The 25,241-nt window shown below is 39.0% G+C and overlaps 1 protein-coding gene across 3 annotated transcripts in view; it reads right to left on the bottom strand.

The window, feature by feature from the left end:
• MACROD2 (mono-ADP ribosylhydrolase 2) overlaps nt 1–25,241 on the bottom strand; it is a 1,916,992-nt gene that overhangs the window by 78,801 nt on the left and 1,812,950 nt on the right. For 2 of the 3 annotated variants that reach the window (XM_080814553.1, XM_080814554.1), the window contains exons 12-13: nt 20,827–20,889; nt 16,063–16,131 (exon numbers count right to left, since the gene is read on the bottom strand). In XM_080814553.1, the coding sequence (XP_080670679.1) occupies nt 16,063–16,131; nt 20,827–20,889 (132 nt within the window). The remainder of the gene's footprint in view (nt 1–16,062; nt 16,132–20,826; nt 20,890–25,241) is intronic. The other variant, XM_080814555.1, reaches the window with a different exon arrangement.

Below are 25,241 nucleotides of genomic sequence, written 5' to 3'. Positions count from 1 at the left end.
GTAAATGCAAAATATGTAACTGAGTCATATAGACTCAGTACAAAAAAAAATGCAAAATACATCATTATTAATTTTTATTTTAACTTCACAAGGAAATTATTGTATGTTGGATATAATTGTTAAATAAAATATATTTTTCTTATAATTTTTTGAGATTTTATTTATTGGAGAGATAGAGTGTGCATGCATGGTGGGGAGGGGCAGAGGGAAAGGGACAAGCACTCCCCGCTGAGCAGGGAGCCCACAGTGGGGCTTGATCCCAGCACTCTGGAATCATGACCTGAGCTGAAGGCAGATGCTTAATCAACTGAGCTTCCCAGGTGCCCTGTAAAATATATTATTTAAAAAATTTTCACCTTTTCTTTTTTCATTCCTTAATGTAGCTACTAAAAAAATTTAAAATTATATATACGGCTCTCATCTGTGGCTCTTATTTATCACCATGGGACAGCATTGTCCTAGAGAACTTAGTATTAGCTTGAGTTAGACAAATAACTAAAGACATGTTTATTTGAAGGCTAAAGTTATGAAGATGGGAAACTGCATCTTTCCAGAGGATGGTCTATCAGAAACTAGAAAATCTAATTGGGCTTATAGAGAAGCACCTGCAAATGTTAATAGGGATAGCTGAGGAGAAGAGTCTAATTAGGGATAATCAGAGAGGATGTTCTGAGAAGGAATTAGAGGAAGAAAAAGAATGATAAATTTGTAACAACCACCACACTAAAAAACTATTTAGAACCCAACAATATTTAATAGTTGAAATTTTTTGCTTTATATTGATTTGACCCATACTTCTTAGTATGAAATTCAGGGCTCTAATTTAGCAACTAATTAATGAGTGGATGGATGGATCTATCATGATACCATGTGGATCTATTCATTGTACCTAAAATAGGTTGTCTGATGTCCTACTCCCACTCTTTCATAGATGCTCTTCTCAATGAGAATAACTTCTTTCTAATTTATTACCTTTGTGCATCTTTCAGATCCCAGCTCAAATGCCATATTCTCTACCCTCATTTCACAGATAATCCCAAGCTAGAGATGCTCCTTGACTCCCATCTCCTATAATATGTTTCAGTGTAATCCTTCCTTGGTGCTTGTCATGCTTTGTCTGGTTGGTCAGATGTCTTACATGCTCGCTATGTGGCCTCAGACCACTTACGTCCCCACACCATGCTTCTCTTTCCTTGTCTGCCCAATGCAATGATAGCTGAATTTATATCTTGGGTGAGAGTGGAATGAATGAAAACATGTAAAGTTCTTAGAATAGTACCTGGTTTATAACAAGGATTAGATAAATATTAGCTGCTACTATTATTGTTCTCGCTGATATTGCCTATGTAACTAACACCTACATATCTCCCTTTTCTGTCCAGATTGTAACTTTCTTAAAGGGCAAGAACTGTATTTTCTTCTTTATATTGTAGAAAGTCTTAGAAAGTTAAAACCCAGTAAGTATCTCTTAATGGCCATAAAAACACCCATACATTTCAAGGCCTTATTTTTAAAAAAGATTTTATCCATTCATTTGAGAGAGAAATGAGGTGGGGAGCAGAGGGAGAGGGACAAGCAGACTCTATGCTGAGTGCAGAGCCTGATGCATGACTCAATGCCATGACCCTGACTGAGACCATGACCTGAGAAGAAATCAAGAGCCAGGTGCCCAGCAGGCTGAGCCCCCAGCCCCCAACACCCATACTTTTTAACTGCTACTTGGTATTTTCTCTAGGCCAGACTGTGTACTAATCAGGGATAAAATGATCAACAACACAGACTAGGTCCTTTCCCCCATGAAATTTAAGTTACAGTGGAGGGAGATGGACAAAGGGCAAGTATGGAAAAAAAAAAAAAAGAGGTTTACAAAGTTACAGATAGGAGTAGGTATAATGAAGTGATAAGAGGGGGCTGGAATAAAGGTTTAGTAGAGAAAGGTTCCACCTAAAAAGATGACCAGGGAAGGCCACGATGAGCATGAAGCATAGTGAGGGGAGAGAAGGTTCTGTGAGACAAGAATGGAGGGACAAGGAGAGTTTATCATGGTGCACCTTACAGTTACTTTTCTTACTTTTTACTTTTTTATTTTTTTACTTTGAGGGAAGCATGCAGGTATTACAGGAATTCAAGACAGAGTAGGCTGTAATCTGTTTATTTTGCTTTGTGTGGTAATGGCAGTAAGCCTCAGGAGCCATCACCTTTTACTTGACTTGAGAAATGAGATCATATTCAAGTACCATATATGAATATGACCATTAATTTTTTTATCTATATAGGTTAGCTGACTCACAGAGGGTTCAAATATATACACTTGACCTTAGACTCATTAAAACCAGCTGTATATATAACACAACTATTGAATTCCAAGACCAAATATAAGAAGATATCTGCCAACAGGAAAACCAATAAGCAAACTCGTGAATCAGAGTTTTGTTTGAGCCTCTGTTGAGCTATCTGCTCGTTTATTAGCACATGTAAAGACCCTGTTCATGACAGGTGTCTGTTTTGAGGGAACCGCTTTAAATGTGATTATAGAATAAGGAGGGATACAAAGAATGAATAAAAATTATAGCATGAGCCAGCTTTAAAATGGCACACAAAAATCCCAATATATTATTATTTAAAACTGGGCATTACTGTCTTTGGAATATAGCAGAGACTGGGTGGCTCAGTTGGTTGGGCATCTGACTCTTGATTGTGGCTCGGGTTGTGATCTCAGGATCCTGGGCTCCATGCTCAGCAGGAAGTTTGCTTGAGGATTCTCCCTCTCCTTCTCCCTCTGCCCCTTGGTTGCCTCAATTGTAAAATTGGGGACATAAAACAAAAATAATAATGATAATGACTGATAATAATAATAATACCACTCATCTCTAGGAGATAATGGGTACCTGTTCAACAAATCCATTTCCCTCATCTTAGTCACACAGGAAGGAGAAGCCTGAAGGACTCAGGAAGATCTGTCCTGTAGCTAGGCGGGGCCAGGTGACTGAGTTCTGGTCAACAGAAAGTGGGCAGAAGTGCTGGGTGCTACTCTTCGGCCCAGCCATAAAAAAACCCAGCTGTGTGCAACCCTTTTTCTCTCCTCTTTAGTTGCGACTGGATGTCAAGACTCAGGACAACCTGGGGGGTTGCAGGCTGGAATTCACAAGCCTCCATCAGGTTGAGTCCCTGAATGACAGCTTGGAACCCTGCCTTCCACTGTGGACTTTTTGGACATGAGAAAACACATTTCTCCTGATGTTTGTGTTACAGCAGCTAGCGTTATCTAACTCATAGTCCATCTAAAAGAGTCACTGAAAGAGTTAAGTGAGATGATGACATTTGGGCATTATATTTTTCCAACTGCCATTTATTCAAACCTACCTAGTTAGGATCTCTGCGCAAAGCTCTTAGGACACACAATTTCTTTATTCATCTGAAAGTGTTTTCAAAATAAAGGAAAAATTAGCAAAGATGACATGACATGACAGAAAAGATATTTTGAGGGGGAGGGGGGAGAATATAACTATTATTTTTTACATCTCACCTCCATTTTTTCCCTCTTGAAAACCTAGCAGAAAATTTGTGGAAACAACAGTCAAATCCAGTTTCCCAAGGGGTGATAGCTTATGCTCAGGAAGAAGATTTTTTTCCTTTTATTATTTTCCTCCCAGAAATCATATTATGTGGTCTGATAAGAAGATAAAATCTTTGCAGTTGTAATTGTACTTAAAACAAAACAAAACCAAACAAACCAACCAGGGCATATGGTCACCTTATGGACCACAAGTAAATTCCTGGTTTCTTTACCCTTGATGAAGAAGAGAGATTATGGAGTTGGAAGTATGGTTAAAGAGGAGACCCATTAGGTAGGAGGAGGGGAAAGGAATAAAAGATGGAGGAATTGATGTTTCATGGAATAAAGTGGGAGCAGAGTCTGCTAAGTTCTCTTAGCTAAACCTTGGGAGAAGTGCTAGAGAGGAAATGAGGAGGGGCTCAGACCATGGACAAAGAATGTTGTCAAGAAGAGGAAGGCCTATGCGTGCAAAGGTTTGCTTGAGCAACTCCTGCACCTCCCACTGATCCTGGGAAATACTGACAGTAGGTAACATGTAAGTAGCTGTAGATACAAGTTCTCTAGACTAGTCTACACCAGGACTTCTGGTTGGAAGGAAGTCCCAGAAAGCAGAAAACAGGAAGCAGGAAGTTGCAGGATGAGAAAATATGGTTCAATTTCCCCTGAAATTGAAAAGAGGGATCCAGAGAAACCCAGTGCTGGATGCTTAGAGTAGTCTCAAGTCCGTAACTGTCTACTCTGAGGAAGAGGTCAACAGAAGTCAACCGAAGTGTTACTTCAACAGAAGTAAATACGGAGGGAATATTTAGAACTGATTCTCACACTATGGTTGGCGTAGACAACATTTATGGATAGTTGGTAAACTGAAGGCGTTTAATGGCTTTTGAAAGACTTCGATGAGTCTGCCGCTATCACAGTAGCATCCTAAGTCACAGATCAAGCTGGGAGAAAGGCTGTCCTGTACAGATTTATTTGGGTCTCAAAACACAGTGTGTGCACACGATGTGTGTGTGTGTGTGTGTATGTGTGCACATGTGTTGTTTTGTGTATGCACATGTGTATATGAGTGTTACTGTCCCTTCTGCCTGTCTTTCTACTTTAACACATCTGGTGCAAAATGTCAGGGCAAATTTCCAAATGGAATAGGAAGACAAACTGTTCAGTAAATGCCAACGATGCTTGTTAGGAAACCTTGTCTCTGTACTTGATTAAAATACCTTCCGGTCTCTACCACTAGCTCGCCAATTATTACTTTCTTTTTGTTAAGGAATGCAGCAGTTCTGAGACACTCTCTATCTTTCCCTCTGACTCGCTCTGTCTTTTGCAATAAATATACCCCCCGGGAACCGTGGTGGAAAGAATAGATGACAACAAGAATCATTAGGAATGAGGCAGGACAACATATTTCTGCTCATGAAAATACCTATTGTCAAAAACTATGATAGGCTACATCCTTTTCTGAAACTTGGGAGAACGTTTCCTCAGTAACACTCTACTACCACAAATTTAAGAAACTCAGACCTCATTTTTTAAAAAGTAATTTCATCATTGCTTATTTTGTCTTATAATAGTGAGTATGATTTATGGAAATCAAAACTTTATGTTCCTTAACTCGTTTGGATAGAATGTGGACTTGTTTCCCAAACTATGTTTTGTTGGATTTAAAAATAGTCTACGTATAAAGAGTAAGAAGCAAAACATTTTTTAATGAGATTTGGTCAATTACTGTGGGAAATGCCATACGCTTCTACCTCTCCCGACCTTCTCAGTGCCTGTGAGCATGTTGAGACATCTGAGAAATCTGTAGAAACTACTCAACTTTGTCTAACCTTGTAGTTTCAAACATTTTGGCTGTAGAAGTCTTTTTATAAGAACACTGATTAACATCCTGATGAGTACTATAAAATTTAAACATGGGAGTGTCAGAGCAAGAGCCCCATGATGTTGCTTGTGAACATGGAGTCAATTCTTTAATATAACCTTTCTCTAGTGTCTTTGCTCACTTAGAATATGATCATGTGCCATTGCACATGAACCACTGTCAGGATCTCTGTTGTTCAGTGTAGTCACATTCATGCAGTGGCCAAAACACATATCTTCAAAACGAATTTGAAATCCTTTCGAATTCCTTTAAAGTACAACATTTAGTTTTTAATTGGAATGGTAATGTATATGTGCTTTAAAAAAAAAATCATTCCAAAACTTTTTTTTTTCCTTAACCATGTCCATGTAAAGATATAAATGAACCCAGAAGTAGTCTGTGTTTACTGCTAACCTCTGAATTTTTATTGTGTCTATTGTATTATACTAGGGTATAAATAGGCACAAAATTCTCATGAAGTCATACACCAGACCACCTCAAGACCATCGGAAAATATTGCTTTTCTCCATATAATGCTAGAACTAAAAATTAGTTTCTGTCACTGAAAATATGTTATCATTGTGTAAAAGAAGGGAGCTGAGCTTGGTTTGCTTTCTTCTTCTTCCTCTTCCTTCTCCTCTTCTCCTTCTTCTCCTCCTCCTCCTGCTCCTCTCCCCTCCTCCCCTCCCCCTTTTCTCCCCTTCCCCCTCCTCCTTTTCCTTCCCTTCCTCCTCCTCCTTCATCTTCTTCTTCCTCTTCCTCTTTGTCTTCTTCTTCATCTTCTTCTTCTTCTTCAGCTTATTTTGTTACTTTCTCTGAGGTACTTTGAGATGAACTCTAATGTGACCTAAATACTTTTTTTTACTTTAGTAAATATAAATTTATTCCATCTATTTAAGGTAAAAAAAGTAAAAACAAAAACACTTCATCCATTTTTCCCACTCATCATCCCCCACCTCTGGCAACCACCGTTCTGTTCTTTGTATCTATGAGCTCCACCTACCTTGGAGATATTGTGGATTTAGTCCCAGACCACTGCAATAAAGTGAATATTGCAATAAAGCAAGTGCAGTGAAGTTTTTGATTTCCCAGTGCATAAAAAAGTTGTGTTTGCACTACACTGTAGCTTATTAAGTATGCAATAGCATTATGTCTAAAAAAACAATGTATTTACCTTAAATAAAAATACTTAATTGTTTAAAAAAAAAGTTAACCATCACCTGAATTTGCAGCAAGTCAGAATCTTTTTGTTGGTGGAGGGTCTTGCCTCTAAGTTGATGTCTGCTGACTGACCAGGCTGGTAGTTGCTGAAGGCTGGGGTCACTGTGGCAATTTTTAAACTAACACAATGGTGAAATTTGCCATGTGGATTGACTCTTTCACAGACTATTTCTCCGTCACATGTCACATCTTACCCACAGTTGAACTTCTCTCAAAACTGGAGTCAAGTCTTCTTAACCCTGCTACTGCTTTATCAACTAAATTTATGTGATATTCTAAATCCTTTGTTGTCATTTCAAAAGTCTTCACCAGGAGTGGATTTCATCTCAGGAAACCACTTTCTTTGTTCATCCATGAGAAGTGACTCCTCATCCATTCAAGTCTTCTCATGAGATTACAGCAACTCAGCTACATCTTCAGGCTCTACTTCTGGTTCTAGTTCTTTTACCATTTCCACCACATCTGCAATTACTTCCTCCACTGAAGTCTTGAACGCCTCCAAGTCATTCAGGAGGGCTGGAATTAACTTCTTCCAATGTTGATATTTGGACCTTATGATATAATACTATTAGTATCCTCATTTTACAGAGGAGGAACTGAGGCATAACTTTAAAAAGTCACCTAAAGTCACAGAGCAGTGATATTGTGAATCCAAAATAAACTGAGGCTCATAAAGGCTGCATGACTTGCACCAAAGAACACAACATTTTAGGGTTGTAAATCTGAAAATGGATCTCAGGGATGCTCATACTAACTTAGACCTATTTGGACTTAAATTTAGGTCCAGTATTGTGTGTTGGGGAAAGGGGTTGCAACCCCACTCAAATAATTCCTATATCCTAATCTGATGATTTTGTTTCCAAGTCTCACTCATCAGATTTTTAGAAATGCTTCCCAAGACATCATAGGACTAAACTGAATGTTACCAATATATAATTACAGTCACACTTGATTTGAAAGAAAAATAATATATATGAAAATATAATTGTAAGGCAACTGCTACTTGACTTCCAATAGCCACCTGAGAATATTTTAAACTGCGGTAGATAAATACACTTTTAATACTAAAAAGAAAATAAATGATTTTATCTACTTTCACCCATTTAATCCAATTTAAAGCATATTTAATCAAAACATTAGAAAAGCTTATTGGAAAAGCTTCATCATAAATTAAGCATAAATAATGAGCTTTAACCATAGCAAATAATCTATATACATTTACCATTTAGAAGGAATTTATTTTGTTCTCTGATAGGGGAGAACTGTCCAAATGAAAGTGAACAAACAGGGAAGTCTCTGCTTTGAATTTACCTTTGTGTTTTTCTAGCATGACATTTTGGGGAAAATTCATTTCTGAAAGAGGAGAATTATGAAAGGGAATTCCCTCTATTAGGACCATTAATAATAGTAATAAATATTTTGGCAAAATGGCCATGATATTAGGACCGTTATAAGTGGCTCGTTTTCTACCATAGGCTGTGTATATCCAATATTGAGGATCTACTGTGCACAAGTCACTGTGTTGGGCTTGGAACAGAACATGCAAATGAGTGAGACTGGGTTACCTGGTTTTCAGATATTGACATTCTAGTGAGTTAGAGAAGTTCTGTATATAACTACTATTGATACAAAGTGACAGTAAGTTTTGAAGTTTTACAAACAAATTGACAAGAAACTAGAAAAGACAGTTCACTATTGTGTGGAATGAAATGCAACGAGGAGGGGAGAAATCAAGAAAGGGGAAAATGTGCATGTCCTTCCGCTGCATCATCTAATATAATTCTCGTTATAAAAATATTTGCTCAGGTAATTGTTGATGGAAAGAAGGAAGGAGGGAAAGGGGGGAAGGGAACGATGGAGTAAATGACTCATGTACAGATAAGATATTGGAAATGAATCTTTGAATCTTAAAGAAAACAGATGTGAAAGAACCAAGGTAGAACTTTGTACAGCAGTGGGGTTTGGGAAACCGCACACGTGTGAGTTGGGTTACACAGCGGGATATGTGCGGGTGTAGAGCCAGACTATATGGAAAGATCATAAATATTATACAAAAAAGAGTTTGGACTTTATATCTGGTGGGGTAGATGGGAGGTTTCTACGAACACATTTCATCATAGGACCGATTGCAATGTGGACCAAGTAAGTAGGCTCCAAACTCCCCTTGCTATTGCCTCAAGCTCACTGCCCTACTCACCTCGTTTGGGTCTCAGCTTTCGCATGCTGCTGACTACTCTGGACCTATCTGCATCCCACCTCCCTCAGGCAAGGAATATCTCTGGCTCCAAATGCATGATGTGGGAAGCAGCATGGTGCCATGGACAAAACATGGGCTTTGGGTTTAAGCAGACTTTGTTTCCAAATTCTGGTTCTACCTTTGGGGTAACTAGAACCGTTTCTTAAACTTTTGGAGCCACAGTTATCCGCAAATTTGGAATAATAATCCTGACCTTTTAAAAGTAATGAGATATTATTTTTCACTGACTGAACTGGCAAATATTAGAAAAGAACAAAAATCACAATTGCCGATGGAAATACCAATTGTTACAGCCTTTTGGGAAAGCATTTTGGCAGTATCTATTAAAAACACATACTCCTCAAAGGAAGAACTCACACTCTTGGAATCTTTCCCATACAAATAAAAGCACTGCTTATAAGGATATATGGGCAACGACATCTATGTAGCATTGTTTGTATGGCAATAAAGTGGGGAGAAAGTGCTGGCTCATCACAGAAGAATGGCTGAATAAATTACAGTACTTCCAAGCCATGGGATATCACAGGAGCTTTAAGGTGGGTGAATTAGATCTACACAAAATGACTCAGAGGGATTTCTACAAAGTTTTGCTGCCTACAACAAAACCAGATTCAGAAAAGTATGTAGAATGTGATACAATATTTATAAAAGAAGCTTACATATATATGAACCATGGATAAAAATTTTGAGCTCCCACTGTATATCAGGCTCTCCTGACATGTATAAATGAATTGACTCACTTAATGTTCAGTATTCTGTGATGGACGTGTTATTATAATTCCTAGTTTCCCAATGAGGGAAGTGAGGTACAGAGAACAAAGAACTTGCCCAAAGTCAGACAGGTCATGGCAGAGCTGGAATCTGGACTCCAGAAGTTGGGATAAAACAATGTACTTAATATACTTAATCAGTACATTTTACTCACTGAATTATTGGAAGGTGGGAAGTAAGCAAACAAAAAAAAAGGGGAAGCTGCATTAAAATCACACATTATATGATCAACTTAGGTAAAATTTTCTGTGGGTGCCTATATCCAGAAAATGATACATGAAAGGATGGACAGTCCTCCAAATGTGAATGGTAGTAATCTCAGGGTGCTGTGATAGCTTATGTTTTAAAAATTCTATTCTGTATATTGTCTTTGGTGATTTGAATTTTTTTTACAATGAATATACAATTATTTAAAGAATCAAAAGAGGAGTAAACTCTATTCATTGTAGAAAAGACAAAGATTTGCATGCATTTCCATATATTGTATTTTTTAACAAAAATGATAATGAACATTTACTAAATTAAAGAATATTCCTGACCAGAACAGAATTTAAAACTGAAAATGAAGAAATGACTCAAATGAAGAAGGGTAAGTAACTTACAAACATTCATTCATTGGGATGTACAATTAAGTTATGTTAGACTATCAAAAGACATGGAAATAATTTCACAGTCTACGTTACATTTAAAAGACAGTTTCAGGCACCTGGGTGGCTCAGTCAGTTGATTTGGCTCTTGGTTTCTGCTCAGGTCATGATCTCAGGGTCATGAGATCAAGCCCTGCATTGGGCTCAGCACAGAGTCAGCTCGGGATTTCTCTCTCCCACTCCCTCCCCTTCTCCTCCTGCTTGTGCTAGCTCTCTCTCTCTTTCTCTGCAATCAATAAATAATGCTCTAAAAATCTATCTATCTATCATCTATCTATCTATCCATCTATCTATCCACAGCAATCTAGAAATAGACGAAGTTTATATACTCACATATTATATATGTTTGTTTTTAGGATTGAGATTATGGATGATATTTTTCATTTCTATTTTGCTTGTTTTTTTTTTCATATAATAAACACCCATTACTATTAAAATAAGAAAATAAATGTAAGCAATAAAAATATTTTAACTTTTTCCCAAGGAAATTAAAAAAAAATGAGGAATTTATTCTAAGGAACTGATCATAGAAATACACAGAGATTTATTTAAAATCTATGCACTGCATTTCCTTATTATTTATAATAGAGAGAAAACTGTAAATAACAAAATAATCTAACATTAGAACACTGGCTGTGTAAATTGTCAGACAACCATATGATGAAATATTACACCTCCAATAAAAATCATGCCTTTGAGGAATATTTAAAGACACGGGAAAATATTCATGGTGCACCGTTAACTAAAAATCAGAATGAGGAATATTTTTTCATAATTTATTTCTTAAAGGGAAAATGGTCATAGGCTTTTCCCTTTTATGTTTCCCTGCATTTTAAAATAGTTTACAATAAATATGTATTGTTCTTATAGGCAGAAAAAATAAATAGTTGTTATATTAAAAATAGAATAAAATGCTATCTTTGGGGGGGATTATCGAAATGTAAATACCCCTTCAATATCAGCTGGGAGTAAACAGTAATAAGGTTGTTTTCCTCTCCCCTGCTACACAGATACACATTTTTCTCTTGCTTATGAGTCTTGGGTTACCCTTTCATGAAATGAAGAATACATTGTACATAAATGTAAAACACTGAGTGCCAGAGACACTCCATACATCTTAGTTCTTTCCCCTTCACTGAGCTGCCAGAGGGTGGTGACTTTGATTCCACACTTCAGACTCTTAAAATCTGTGTGATAACTCAGGTGTTACAGTGTATCCAGAAACTCTACCAATGCAGATCCAAGACAGGGGATAGCTCTGTCCCACCGTGGTGAGTTGTGGTGAGAACCCTTAGTAGGGGGCTGACAGACACCAAGAATAGAAAAAAAGCCTGAAAAAAATTAGATTGCAGAAGCCCAAGAGGAATTTCATGGGTGGTACAATGTTTTCTTTCCCTGCAACGATTTAGACAGGAGGAGTAACATGGCCAGAAGCGTTGGGAGCCAACCTCATTTGGCCAGGCTTCCAGGGACCGCTGGCTGGGGACATGTATGCTCATCTCTGGCACACACCCGAATCTGCTTCCTCATATATAACTTCATCCTTTCTCTTTTGTTCTCCTTGCAGGGCTGACTCCTGCTCGAGCATTGCTCTTATTTTACAGAAATTGTGAACTTGAGGGTGTCTGCCACCAGATTAAGGGTTAAGAAATCCTTCGCCAGGTGACATCGCACTTCATAAACACCCAAACATCCATGATAGGACTTGTAGAGCTCCAAAGGAATACAAGCTCGGGCGTGCATGCACCTGAGTATTAATTGATTTTTCTTTTAATATTAATGAGCATATGATTTGGTCTAGTTGACCTTCAAATTCAAATTAGGTACTGATTAAATAATAAGACAGGAGAACTGGGATGTGTTGAAACAGCACTTTTTTTCCCCCTCCGGGAAAGTACCTTGGCCTTGGCTGTGAGTAAGGATGAGCTATTAAGAGTGTTGAGACAACTAGAACGGAGAGTTCTTCTTGAATTAAGAATAACTATATCTTAAATAATAGTGATAATAATAATAATAATAATAATAATAAAAACTTTGCAGCAGTTTCAACCAGAGCACTTGATATTCCTGGCATAAAGTTTACTCCTGTGTTTATCCTCCCCTTCTTCGGAATGCTTCCTCATTTGTTGGTTTACAAGCCTTAACATTTGTAATCTCAGGTTTGTTTTTAAGGATTTAAAGTATAAACCACCATTAAATAAACAGAATATTTTTACCAGTAGAGAAAGAACTCCCTCAAGAGATAAGTACATGTCTGTTTTTAACTAACTTAAGAACTCCTATGAACCTACAGATATTTCCTCAGGCCAGCTTTACCTTGGAGTTCATTTCAGTTCAGTCCTGGCTGCTGCATCCCTGGCATCCCCCCACCCTGTGGATGAATTATTCATCAACATTCTTCCTCCTCTCATTTCAGTCTCCCAACTCAACTCCTGCCCACCCGAGGTCTGTAATGAGTCATTGAAAACAGGTGCCTTCAGTCTGTAGTGCACAATCTAGCTCTTGATCCAACAGCCAATCAGTTGTACCTCCTTCTGTTAGCAGTGTGCATTGTTCCCAGTTATGTGGGGTAAATGGGCAATGAGCATCCATTCTCGGTACCCAGTGGGAAATATGTCTAGAACATTTGAACAAAATCGCTGGCACAGAAGATACCCCAGAAGACACTTTCTCTTGAAATTCAACTTTCACGTACCTATTTTAATTTTTTAAAAGTCTCATATCCCAAACCACGTGACATTAGCCAGTTCACTTTTTGTTGGCTTGTTCTCAGTCCTCGCAGTTTAGAAGACACTAATTTCTTGGGCGAACCAAAGTTACAAATGTAAATCCAGCCAATCAACAAGCAAAGTGAGGAATAACTGGTGAGTCTCAAAATTTGGGGGAATTATTTTGGAGGAAGAGAGAGAGAGAGAAAGCGAGTGAAGGTCAGTCCATAATATCAACGATTCTAAAACCCAAGAAGATGCTGGGTCAAGATCTAAGTCTGGAAGCAAAAGCAAGAAAGCAAGGGCTCCTTCAGGTCCTTTGGTCAGCAAAAATATTCTGCCATTTAAACTGGAGACCGTAACAAGCATTTTTTATAAGCAATCTTAAAACTGCAGAGCTCACAAATAGCCCAAGGGTCACCAAGGAAGAGCTATATTTTTGCATAAAAGCTAATAATGGCGAATGCTTGAAATGAATCTTCAACACATGTGACTGCCTTCTAATCTCAACTTGATCTCAGTCTTGGGAGGATTTCAATGGCAAATTCATTTCTTTTTTGTTCCAAGCTATGTATATGTTAGTCAAGATGCCAGTTCCACATGCATTAGACACTTGGTCTGAGTTTTGTACTGACTGATAATCAATAAAAAAAACAGTGTTCTCTCGTATATGCTGTTTCAGAAGGAAGAGGCAAAAATCCTATCTTCTATGTTCTATTTTTCATTGGAACTGGACTACATGTTAATGTGGATTTGAAAACATGTTTCCCCAAGATCAAAAGGTTAATGGATATTAACAGTTTATTTCAGTAAAATCCCTAAAACTTCACATTTAATCTTCCTAGGGAATTACATTTGTGATATGTGACAGAACTTGTTGGAGTCACCACCACTAAAAGTTTCATGTTAAAAAAAAAAAAAAAACTAAAAGTATTCTGAGAAATTGATCCTGGCATGAGCAATTAATGGTGTGAGATCCTAAAAGCATCAAGAAATATCACAAACAGTGTTTCTACAAAGGTGTAATATCTCCAAACCAAACAGCTCAACAGGAAAAAATCTCAGCTTGAAATACTTAAAGTAGATGATCTCTTGTTTCCTAACTCTGCCATTCAACTTCATGACATTAAAATTTTTTTATCACAAGCTAAATGACTAGAATATCCAAAATTATTTGCCTAAGATGAACACCACTTTCTGTCTTCCCAGCGTGACTGAGTCAGGTTTATTTCTCTCTCTAAGATGACCCAGGGTTTCTTATCAGAACCTAGGTGGATATCTATGTTATTACATTTTTAGATATAAAAAATGGCTTTAGAACCAGGGATGTAAGAACACATAGCTGAGTAATATGAAGGGGAGAATTAAGGGATTCATTTAAAAAGTGGCAATGATCAAAAAAAGAACCACCGAAAATGACTATGGTATACGCTCATTGGGCAACACAGTTCCCCCTTCAGGAATGAAGAATTTATTCTCCCAGGTGCAGGCAGCCCTCATTTATCTCAGGTAATCAAGATTGCCTCAATGGAAAACCTTTGCCTCACACCCCCTTCCCAAGGTAACCAATATCGGGTGACTTATCAATACAAGGTCTGACTCTTTCACCCCAGATGAGACATCTCAGAAGGGTCATGTTATCCTCAGACTAGCTGTGGCTTCTGTTGATAATGCCTTTCAGCTCAACTTCCCCCTCTACCCAGTTCTGCTTTGACCCTTTCTCTTTCACAGGTGTTGATTCCAAGAGCTCTCCCTAATAAATGTTTGTTTCCTAATCTCCATCACAGAGTCTGTCTTTGGAGAGCCCAATCTGTACACGTGCCAGGTGAAAAGTTTGAGCAATTGACAAGTATATGGTATTTTTTCAAGGTAGATACTATTGTTGTTTTCACTCCACAGAGGAGAAAACGAAAGCATAAAGAGGTTAATTACTTGTCATTACTTGTTAATTCCTTTAGTTACTTGTCAAAGGTTACATTGATTTTGAGTGGCAGAGACAGGATTTAAGTTTCAACCATCTAGCCCCAGAGTTCACAACGTTAGCAACTACTCTCATGACACAGGACACCTCATTTAGGAAAACCCATATACCAGACAACATAAAATGAAAGGAATTATGCAAACAACTGAGTATTAGAATTATAAAATGACTTTGATTTTCTAAATAGTGGTTCAAGGAATAGCAAGTATCAATGTCAAGTATAGATCTATTTTCATATCACTCCAAACTAAAACAAATGCATCCAGCATATTTATCTAAAAGTTCCAAGTAGATTGCATGGGTTTACCAGATGCCCATTTGTATAAATACAACAATCTAGTCTATAGAGGGGTTTTTAATAGCTACCAATGACAGATACAAAATAATATTACCTTTTTGTTTGGGGACAGTTAATCAGGGTGAAAGAAAAGAAAGGGCTATTACATTTTCCTTCAGATAATTTTTTTCAACTCTATCATCTGCACATGAATGTCCCCACTATTTCTCCCTCAATTTTTTTCCTAGAGTCTAAATATCATTTTCCTTTACTTTTTTCTTCTCCTGGGGATACCTGGGTCTGCAACATTTTCTCACAGTAACTGTTCATAGAATGAGGGATGATCCTCCCACCAAAGATTTATTTCTACAGAATCCTTTCAACAATTTTTCTCTCTTATCATGTCTGGATAATGGAGTCCCCAGTAGGTGGTTTCCAAATGCCGCTCCTTTGTACTTATTCCTAATGAGTAGCTGTAAACAGCAGAACCGCCTAATTCTGGTGTTTCAAATAGGCAATCTTCCTTGAACATAATTTCTTTGATTATTTTTCCTACTTAATAAAGAGTTACTTTTCAGAGGAACAAATGTAAATGTATATATAAATTCTGAAAGGGCAGATATGGAATAAAACAGAGTGGCCAGGATATTTGATTGTGTTGGAAATAGAGGTGCTTGAAGAGAATTAGATAGATTTGCTCACTGCTTCATTTCCCCACAAAAACCTAATCCAAATGGTCTTCCATGAGTTTGTGAGTTTTAGATGTAGTAAGTGGTCTCATACCTTCATCTTTACACACTTCAGCGGCCTCTTCTGAAGCAGGGCTGGGCCCAGTTGCAGCGTTGACGCTATCTGTACAGCAGAAAGAGAAACATGGCCTCAGAGTTAATATTGTCAAGATGGAGTTTCCCTGCCCATGGCATGCCCATCTCCACTCCACCAAGGAAGTATGAACCTGTTTAATGCTCTAATACACCGAGTGGCCTTCGAAGGGTATAGGACTTGTGAATCTCATTTATAACCAATGGACAGGAAGCTTCCATTAAACCAGAGCCCAATGACAACAAACTATTTTTCGGTGAGGAATCCTCTTCGTTGGTCTTATTACGCTTTGGCATTTTGCTTTTTCCCCACCTCTAGAAGAATGGTACATTTCTTTTAGTGAAAGATTGTGAAAGCATATCCTTGCAAGTCTCCACAAAGTGCTTTTATGTGTGTGTTTTTAAAGTTTGGTTTTTCTTAGCACAGCAGTTCTGCTCTGTTATGTCAGGCTGTCAAGCTGCAGGGAGCATGGCTGATGGCTGTCAGTGCGGAGGCCCAAGAGAAGGGGATCATTTGCAGGAAAGCACCAAAAGCCATTTGGAGATTTCACATCACCCAAGCATAGAGTGGGGGCTAAGGAACTTGGAGGTCCCTGTCTCCCTCACAATGGTAATGAGCCTCATCAGAGTTGATCTTTCCCCTCAGTATCATAAGTATCACGGTGACTCCACTCGTATCTAGCTTCCAGGATAATAGATAATTAACTTACTAACATTAAAATAGTAAATTTATATATGGATTTTCAAAGTCATTTGGAATGGTTAATATTTCACAATTGAAGAAAGAATTTAAAAGGAATATACATTCTTCGTGTAGTAACAAGGTTATGGAACTCAGGAGAATTCACACACCCATGACAATATTTGAAGACAAATTGCATTTTTCTAGCATCTCTTTCCTTCTTAATGCATAGGACTACAACTTGCAGGTCATGTCTCTATTGGAAGAGAGAATAACATTTTTAGTAGAGGAATAATTGGAGAGGATAATTCACTTTCTTTTGGTAGGTGACAATCGCCTATAAAAAGAAAAAAACAAATTGGGGCGCCTGGGTGGCTCAGTGGGTTAAGCCTCTGCCTTCAGCCCAGGTCATGATCTCAGGGTCCTGGGATCGAGCCCCGCATCGGGCTCTCTGCTCAGCGGGGACCCTGCTTCCCCCTCTCTCTCTCTGCCTGCCTCTCTGCCTACTTGTCATCTCTCTCTCTCAAATAAATAAATTAAAAAAAACAAACAAACAAAAAAACAAACAAGAGACTATTAACTTTCCCTTGGTGTTCCGTCTTCCCATTTGCCCTTCCTTTCACAGTACAACTCCTTAAAAGAGCCGTCTGTGTTATTGTTCTGTACTTTCTCACTTCATAGTCTCTCCATAACCCACTCCATTGGCTCCAGTACCCCTCTGAGAATTTTCTGAGACAAGATGCCAATGACTTCCCTTTGTGAAATCCAGTGATCATTTCTCGTTCTCACCTTACTTAATTTCTCAGTAGAATTTCACAGAGTCTTAACTCTTCTTTGTGAAACACTTTCTTTCTCTATTCTGTTGCCAACTATCTGGAAGTCTTGGTGTCCCAAGCCCACTGTTTTCTTTATTTACATGCTCTTTCTAGTGAATCTCACCCAGAACCATGGTTTTATCTTATTTAAAATTTTTTTTTTCAGAACCATGATTTTAAATCTCATTTATATGCCACGTGAATCTCAAACCTGTATCTCGGTCAGCATCTCTCTAGAATCATCATCTAATCTATCTAACTAGCTAGCTTCTTGACATCCCATATGGCTAAGTGTCCTCTCATGTTTACTCTGGAAAAAGCCTCAACTACTAACTTTCTCAACAAAAACTATGCCTCATGGCCTGTCTTCCTAATATTAGCAAGTGGCACCATCATCCACAAAGTTCCTGATGCTAAAAATCTGGGAATTATCCTGGATTCCTCTTCCCCCCCTACCCCTCATCTGACTCCATCAACACATCCTCTTATCTCTATGTCTGGAATATAACACATCAGTCCATTTTGTCTCCGTTTCCAGAAACTGCCATCATGTCTCCCTGCTATAGCCTTCTAACTGGTCTCTGGTTCTGGTGACCCACTTTTACTCACAGGCAAAGTGAGCTTGTTAAAACTTCAAAACTTCCACTGGCTTCTTTGTAGTTCTAATAAAATCAAATCTTCAATAGTCAGACATTATCTGTTCCTATGATTTTTTTTTGTTTTAACCAAATCTTACACCATGTTCCCCCTAACACACCATGCTCTCCATCCACTCCAACCTTCTTTCTCCAACATGCTAAAACTGGTCTTGAGGCATTTCATCGTCTGGTCCCTCCATCTAGAATGCTCTTCCACCAATGAGGAGATCCTCATTGAGATTTTATTTAATATCTCTTCCTCAAGGAGTCATTCCCAAATCCAGCTGAGGGAAAGTTGCCTTCCCAGTGTTCCTTCTACTTATGCCATTTCTCCACAAGGCTTTTATCACCATCTTGTGTGTTTTTGTTTATTGTTTATATCTGAGGTTCACCCCCCTCCCACCACCAACCCCACCATAATATAAGCTTCACGGAGGCAGGGATATTGTATTTATGGTTTGTCGTTGTATCCCAGTGCCCAGAACAGCGCCTGAGTCACATAGACCCTTGATATGTATTTGTTAAAAGCTTTTTGAGACTAATAACGTACTATATGCTGGCTAATTGGAAATAATAATAATAATAATAATAAAACGACTAATTGAGGAATATTATCTACAACTTCAATTTGATTGGATTGTGACAGCAGTCAAACTGTGCTGGTTTGAGATTGTGTTTTTCATGTTGTGGAAGAGGCCCAGAGTAACATAATCAAAATTGAAATTGGAAACCATATTGAATGTAAAGGAGGTATTATCATTTTTGTTATTTTGGAAGAAGAGCAATAGGTCAGAAGGGCTTTATTGACCAGCACCTCATCTTTGATTTTTCTGCGCTTGGACTGGGAAGGCTAGGAAATGAGCCAGAGCAGACATAACCATGCATATTGACAACGGCTAAGATCAGAGATGAATTCTGCCATGACTTGGGCCAACCAGCAGGCTCACTTGGAAGACCAGAGGAGCCCCTCAGGGGTGAAATTAGGACTATTCTTTACCTTGAGACGTAAACATACTGTGATGATAATGCTATCGATCCAAGGGGTAGAGAAGAAGACCAAAGCCCCACCACTCTCTGCTGACAGGTGATCCCAAATCCAAAAAGAAACTGCCTGTTTTCAACAGACAAGCTAAAAAGGGATGAATAAACAAACCACAGGCAAATGTGGGCACGTGTGTGTGTGTGTGTGTGTGTGTGTGTGTGTGTGTGTATGAACAAGGGTGGGGAAAATCTATGCTGGTAAAGATAGCTGGGGACGGAACCGTGAGCGAACAAAACCTGTGAAATCTCACCAGTCAGAGAATGGCCTCAGCTGTCAGCAGTTAGTTGACTAATACTCGTCAGCGGCCAACAGTGAAAACAGTGACAGCTTCTCACGCAAAACTCATCTTCCACGGCGCATAATGATGTGTGGGTCGGGACTTGGGGTGGGGGGTGGCGGATATCAACAGTCTGCCGGATCAGAAATTCAATTCATTGCAAGGTACGTTTCGGCCAAGGGAGCCGGCTGACCCAGCGGCAGCTACACAAGGTCCTTGCTGCTTTGCTTCAGTGCTTTCTCTGATTGGCCTTCTTCAATTCCATCTTCCAGGTTAATAATAAAAGATTCCAGTTCTCTAGCAAAACTTCCAAGGTTAATGTAGGAAGTTTTCAGTGACAAACTTATCATGCTACCTGGTTGATTTCCAAGAATTGAGCATATGGCCTGGGACGTGCCTGGCACACATCAGACGGTGCTCACTCTTTCAAAAATGCCCCCCCCCCCCATGGGGCTCATGGGGACTTGGAGACTAAAGGAAAGATGGGTATTTTGATTTGGGTGGTGTTGATAATGGCATAACCGTGCCTATCAGTCTTTTAAACGAGAGTGTGACTGAGGGCAGAGATAGGTAAAAAGAGACGAGAAGCTAAAGGTGGTGACCACCTCTTCTGTCTTAAGTGTTACTTCACTTAAAGATGTTCCATTCAGAGTCTACAGTAGAGAATCTATAAACATCCAATGGACACATTTGTTCTTCCGGAAGAGGAGATGTCAGGAAGGCTTTGGATCTCACGCTAGGTCTAGTTGTGAGGTAACTGGGCTCCATGACACTGTGTCCTACCACCCCTAAAGAAACACGGCTCTTCAAAGTATAATGTAAAGCAGTAAAGAACATTCTACTCCTCATGGAGGGAAAGCCTCTTATTTGTTTCCTTTGAACATTTTGTATTTTATTTTTTCTCCCCAAACTAAATCTGCTAATTTTGAGGTAGCCACGTTCTGAGGTAGCACTGCTCTTGCTCCAAACTTTGTCTGTTGCTCTTAGAGCATTTCTAAGTGAAGTGTTGTTACGCAGAAGAAGAATGGAATTGGTGAATGGGGAACGAGAACGCACCCTTCTGACTGGAAGCGCTGTCACCTATAGTCAGTGGATTGGTGGCTTCTTGAGGGAGACCTATACGAACACAGCAATCAACCTGGTGAAAAGGTATAAGCGTGTCTAGAAAACAACATCTGAGTGAAGTTACTGTTCATCTCTGTGGATAAGGCCTAGGAGTCTCCTCAAAAAAAAAAAAAAAAAAAAAAAAAAAAAAAAAAAATCTGAGCCCACCTGCTTCTTGGCTCTGCTCTTCCGTTTCTTCTGTATTTTGTTTTTCCTCTGGACTGTTCTCATCTTTCAAGAAAACCACAGAGGGGGGAGAAAAAAAATACATCAAGTCAATTTATGAAATATCTCTTTATGGCTAATAGGCAGCACTGAAATTAATTGTAACCAATGTAGCCTGACTCCCAAAGCAAGGCAGAGAGATGAATCAGAGGCCTGAAAACAGAAAAATTACCTACATAAATAGGTGCATTTATACTTGTCCCTTCTCACCTGATTTGCTTGATGAAATGTTGTACTATAGTAAACCAAATTCACTCAGCACTCCTCCAACAGTTCTCTCCTTGCACAGCATTTCCCAAAATGCAGTACTGATCTTAATTCGAATCTGCGTTTCTCCCTTGACGGAAGCGATATACACCGTGTAAGGAAATTTGCTTAAGTTTCTATGATTCCTTTTCCTGTTTGATATATGTTACAAAAATATCTATTTTTAGCTAAGGTACACATGACAGTCTAACACATCTATGCTATGAGATACTTTGTCTTGAACAGACTACATTGGTCAAGGGTACACCATAGTACATAACTCCTTGAAAAACAAATCACTGGGCAGGTTCGGTGATGGCTGTATGTTAGAAACTGGTTAACATTTTCTTTTGGCTTAAAATGTGTAATATATACCGGTGGATTTATGGGTAGAAAAAAATAAACTTTTCAAAGGCAAATAAAGGCAGGATTTTCTACCTCATTGCTGGGAGAGTTTCCAAATCTCTTCTTGTTTGGAAAATTTTTAAAAAAGAAAAACTTATATAAAGACACTGGAACAGAACATAAAGCATGTCGAGTACAGAAAACAGAGAAGCAGAAGTGAGTATCATATATTACTATGGGTTAAAGATGGCCATAGATCTTTGTCTCTCAAGAAGTGGCATTTTTCTCTCCTCTTCTTGAATCCGGACTGGTTCTGTGACTAGATCAGTGAAATGTGGAAATGATGTCTGGGATCCCCAAGCCAAGGCCTCAGAGGACTAGAAGCTTCAACTATCTCCCCCTGGGAAGCCAGTCACCATGTTGCAGAGATGCTCAGGCTAGCCCCCTAAGAGAGAGGCACATGGAAAGACAGTAGTGCCATGTGGCAAAGCACTGAGGGGCCAGACACATGGGTGAATCCTTCTGTACCTTCCAACTTAGCCCAGATGTCTGCTGCATGCAGGCAAACCAGGACCTCACCAGCACTACCAAGAGCTGAAGAATCACCCAGCTGAGCCCTTTTCAGAGTCCTGACCCATCACCAGGCTCAGATCACTTAACCTTGTTTTGCTTGCCTGGCTTGACCCACCATCCATTGACTACTACCAGCTCTTAATCCAGAGGAGGGGAATCCTCCCTAGAGGAGGACTCAAATAGGAGTGCTCAAACAAGAGCCTCAAAAGCAATGGGAAAACATTTCACCAAGTTGCTCTGAAAAAGAACTGACCAAAGAGAGTTGCAGATGGGAAAACATTTGGAATTGACTTGAATGAAAGAAAAAAGTTTATAATACAATGACATAGATAAATGAATGAATGAATAAATAAATAAATAAATAAATGAGAGTGGCTTTCTGAAGTATGGAAAAAATGCTACCAATGAAAACATAATTATGTATACAGTTCCCTCTGCCCAACACCTGTGCTATCTGTCTGGGGGGATACAGGCTAACTTTGAACAGGAGAACCCGAGGCAGCTCTACAGGTACCTATACCCAATGTTCTAAATGGCATATTTACAGTACCGCTTAACGGTCTGACATTTGCTCTGTTCTAGTTCTCCAAGCAGATGACGGCATTGGCTTTTGCTCTAGGAAGGAAACAGCCATCCTTGCTGCTCTTGCTCCCTTAGCAAGGCTAAGTGGGTGCTGCAGCACGTGTTAAAACCATGGGTCAGTATTTTCCCGCTTCCTCCCACCAAATGGAGTCAGAATCAAGCAGGAGAAATCTGCCAGCTTTTCTGTCTCTCCCGGTGGACAGTCTTTTTAACAGAGATTTCACAATAGGTTTGAAGTCCGTAGTGACAGGCTACCTTTAAAATTAGTATGGTTACCGAGTCTCCTTTAGAGTAAAAAGCCTTCTTGCGCCAGAGGAAGATAAGAAGGGAAAGAAAAACACATTTTCAGTGAGAGGAAGGTGAGGAGTTGGTTCTAGCAGTTCGAAATGCATGAGAGGGACATTTCCAGTCAGACCCCCAAGGCCAGCTTTATAACAATAAAAACCAGTCTGTTTTCCTAAGGTACCCTGACTGGGTTTTTACCCCTCTGCATTTGCGTGCTGTCCCACTCCCTAACACAGCCACCCGAGGGACATGCTCTTGGTTCCCACGTCGAGCCTTGACTGCAGGATCCAGTTGCAGTATTTCTGCCCTACAAAGAAAACTCAAGAAATGGCATGTTTATTACCGAGTAAGTGCATTCTAGAAGAATGCTGGATTTGCCATTTGAGTAACGTGGCCTCAGAGGACAAGGTTTAGGTACATTGCTTTCATCCGTCTCTAGACAGTTCACCCTCAGAGCCAGCAGGGGGAGCCAGCGTAGAAGTCTCGCTTTCTAAGCAAGCGTTCTCCCGCAATGAGATTAACATTCATTTCACTCTTTCAGAAGGACACTTTGGCTGGCTTATAACTTTCCATCCATTTAAAATGCCTCAAATGAGTGGGTTCCTACTGAAACAGGGGTCTTCCACTGGTAGGGGGGAAAAATCCCTTTACACAGTTACCGGTAAGTATTTATTTGATAAGGACAAGCTTTCCTTTTCGTCAGCCTTGTCTGTCTAGCTATCTTCACAGGAAGCCCATAAACAATAAAAAGTTAAGTAGAGTGGCGAATATAAACTTGTGGTTTTTAGAAGGGATTTAAAAGGCTTACAATAAATGTGAAGAAATATAGGGAAGTGACAGGCAATTCTGTTAGCTTAAAAAATGTCATGCAGAAGCTAAATTCTCGTAGTTAGTATGCCTTTAAGATCACATATTTATTTCAGATAATAAATTGCCATAGCATTCATGGTGGGAGTCACATCACATGTTATTTTCTCAAGCCAAAAAGCAAGGTAGTATGTGAACATTTTAGTTGTTGCATAATTTTTGTTTCTCCAGTATTCATATCCTGCTCTTCACTCTTCCAATCCATATTTATTGAGCACGTACTATATGCAAGGATATTTCAGCAATTTTATACAAATAAAATAAGAGACTCCTGCTGTGAACTGAATTCATGGAGGCAGTAGGAATGCATTATTTGTTGGATGATGACAAGACTGTAATCCATGTTTATTTCTGCATGAGAGAGATGCACAAGGGCAAACTCTCAATGTCATGGCCACAGATTGCTATCCTGATATGTGTGGTTCTTTTTGTGAACTGTGCATGGGAAGAAAAAGGGGAAATAAATCCAAGCAAATCCATCCCTGCTACTGGAGAAACAACCTGATGTGTGTTGCCTGTTCATGAACTAATAATCTTATAGAGGTGCCGACATTTCCAGGCACAGACAGAGCATATACCATTAAAATACAGTGGTTCACAGGTTAGATCATTGGTCATGATTCTTCAGTCCCCTGTAATGGACTGGACAGTTAGTGTTCTTCCACTGTGGGCAGAGAATACACCCCAACCCACTAATGTTGGGTTTGATCAAGTTACCTCATTTAGCAAGTGAAACATTAGTGGACACAATGTGAGCAAAAGGCTTAACTGTGTTGCATAATTAGACTTGACACCTGTGTTCCTGACATTTGTCATGACAAGAAGATGACCCTATAGCTACTGGTTTAAAGAGGATGAGAGATATGTGGAGCAGACTCAAACCCAAGGTATGACTGGGAGCCAAGCCCAGGCAAGTCACAGCTTGAAACAGAACTGTCCAGCGGAGCCCAGCCTACATCATCTGAATGATAATCAACTTGCAAATCTGTGAGCATGAGAATAAATAATTTTGTTGTAAGGGACTCTATTTGGGGGTCATTTGTTACACAGTATTATCATGAAAACAGCTGATTAATACAAATGGTATATTTATTTTTCTCAAATCAGGAAGGCTCAACTTTTTTTTTTTTTTTTAAGTCAATCCTCTTTTGTTTATAAAGAATTCAGTCTTTAATTTTATATTTTGCCACCCGGCTAACATTTCCATCTCACACGTTCCTAAATTCTCTAGAATATACACACATAAAAAATAATGTTAACTTATATAAGAGAGGAATGATCTCAAAAATAGGCACTTCAATCAATTATACTTATGTCTTATGTAATAGAGCAATGTGAGTAGCAGCATAATACTGGTTAATACCACTAATATTTATTGAATACTGGCTATGTTCTGCTCAGTGTCTAAGTACTTTGCATAGACCATAAAATTTAATTCTCACAGCAACCCAGTAAGCTTC

The sequence above is a fragment of the Martes martes genome, assembly GCF_963455335.1.
Source record: "Martes martes genome assembly, chromosome: 9".
In the NCBI taxonomy this organism is placed as follows: Eukaryota; Metazoa; Chordata; class Mammalia; order Carnivora; family Mustelidae; genus Martes; species Martes martes.
Note: the sequence above shows the minus strand (reverse complement) of the source record. Positions and strands in the feature narration are given on the sequence as shown.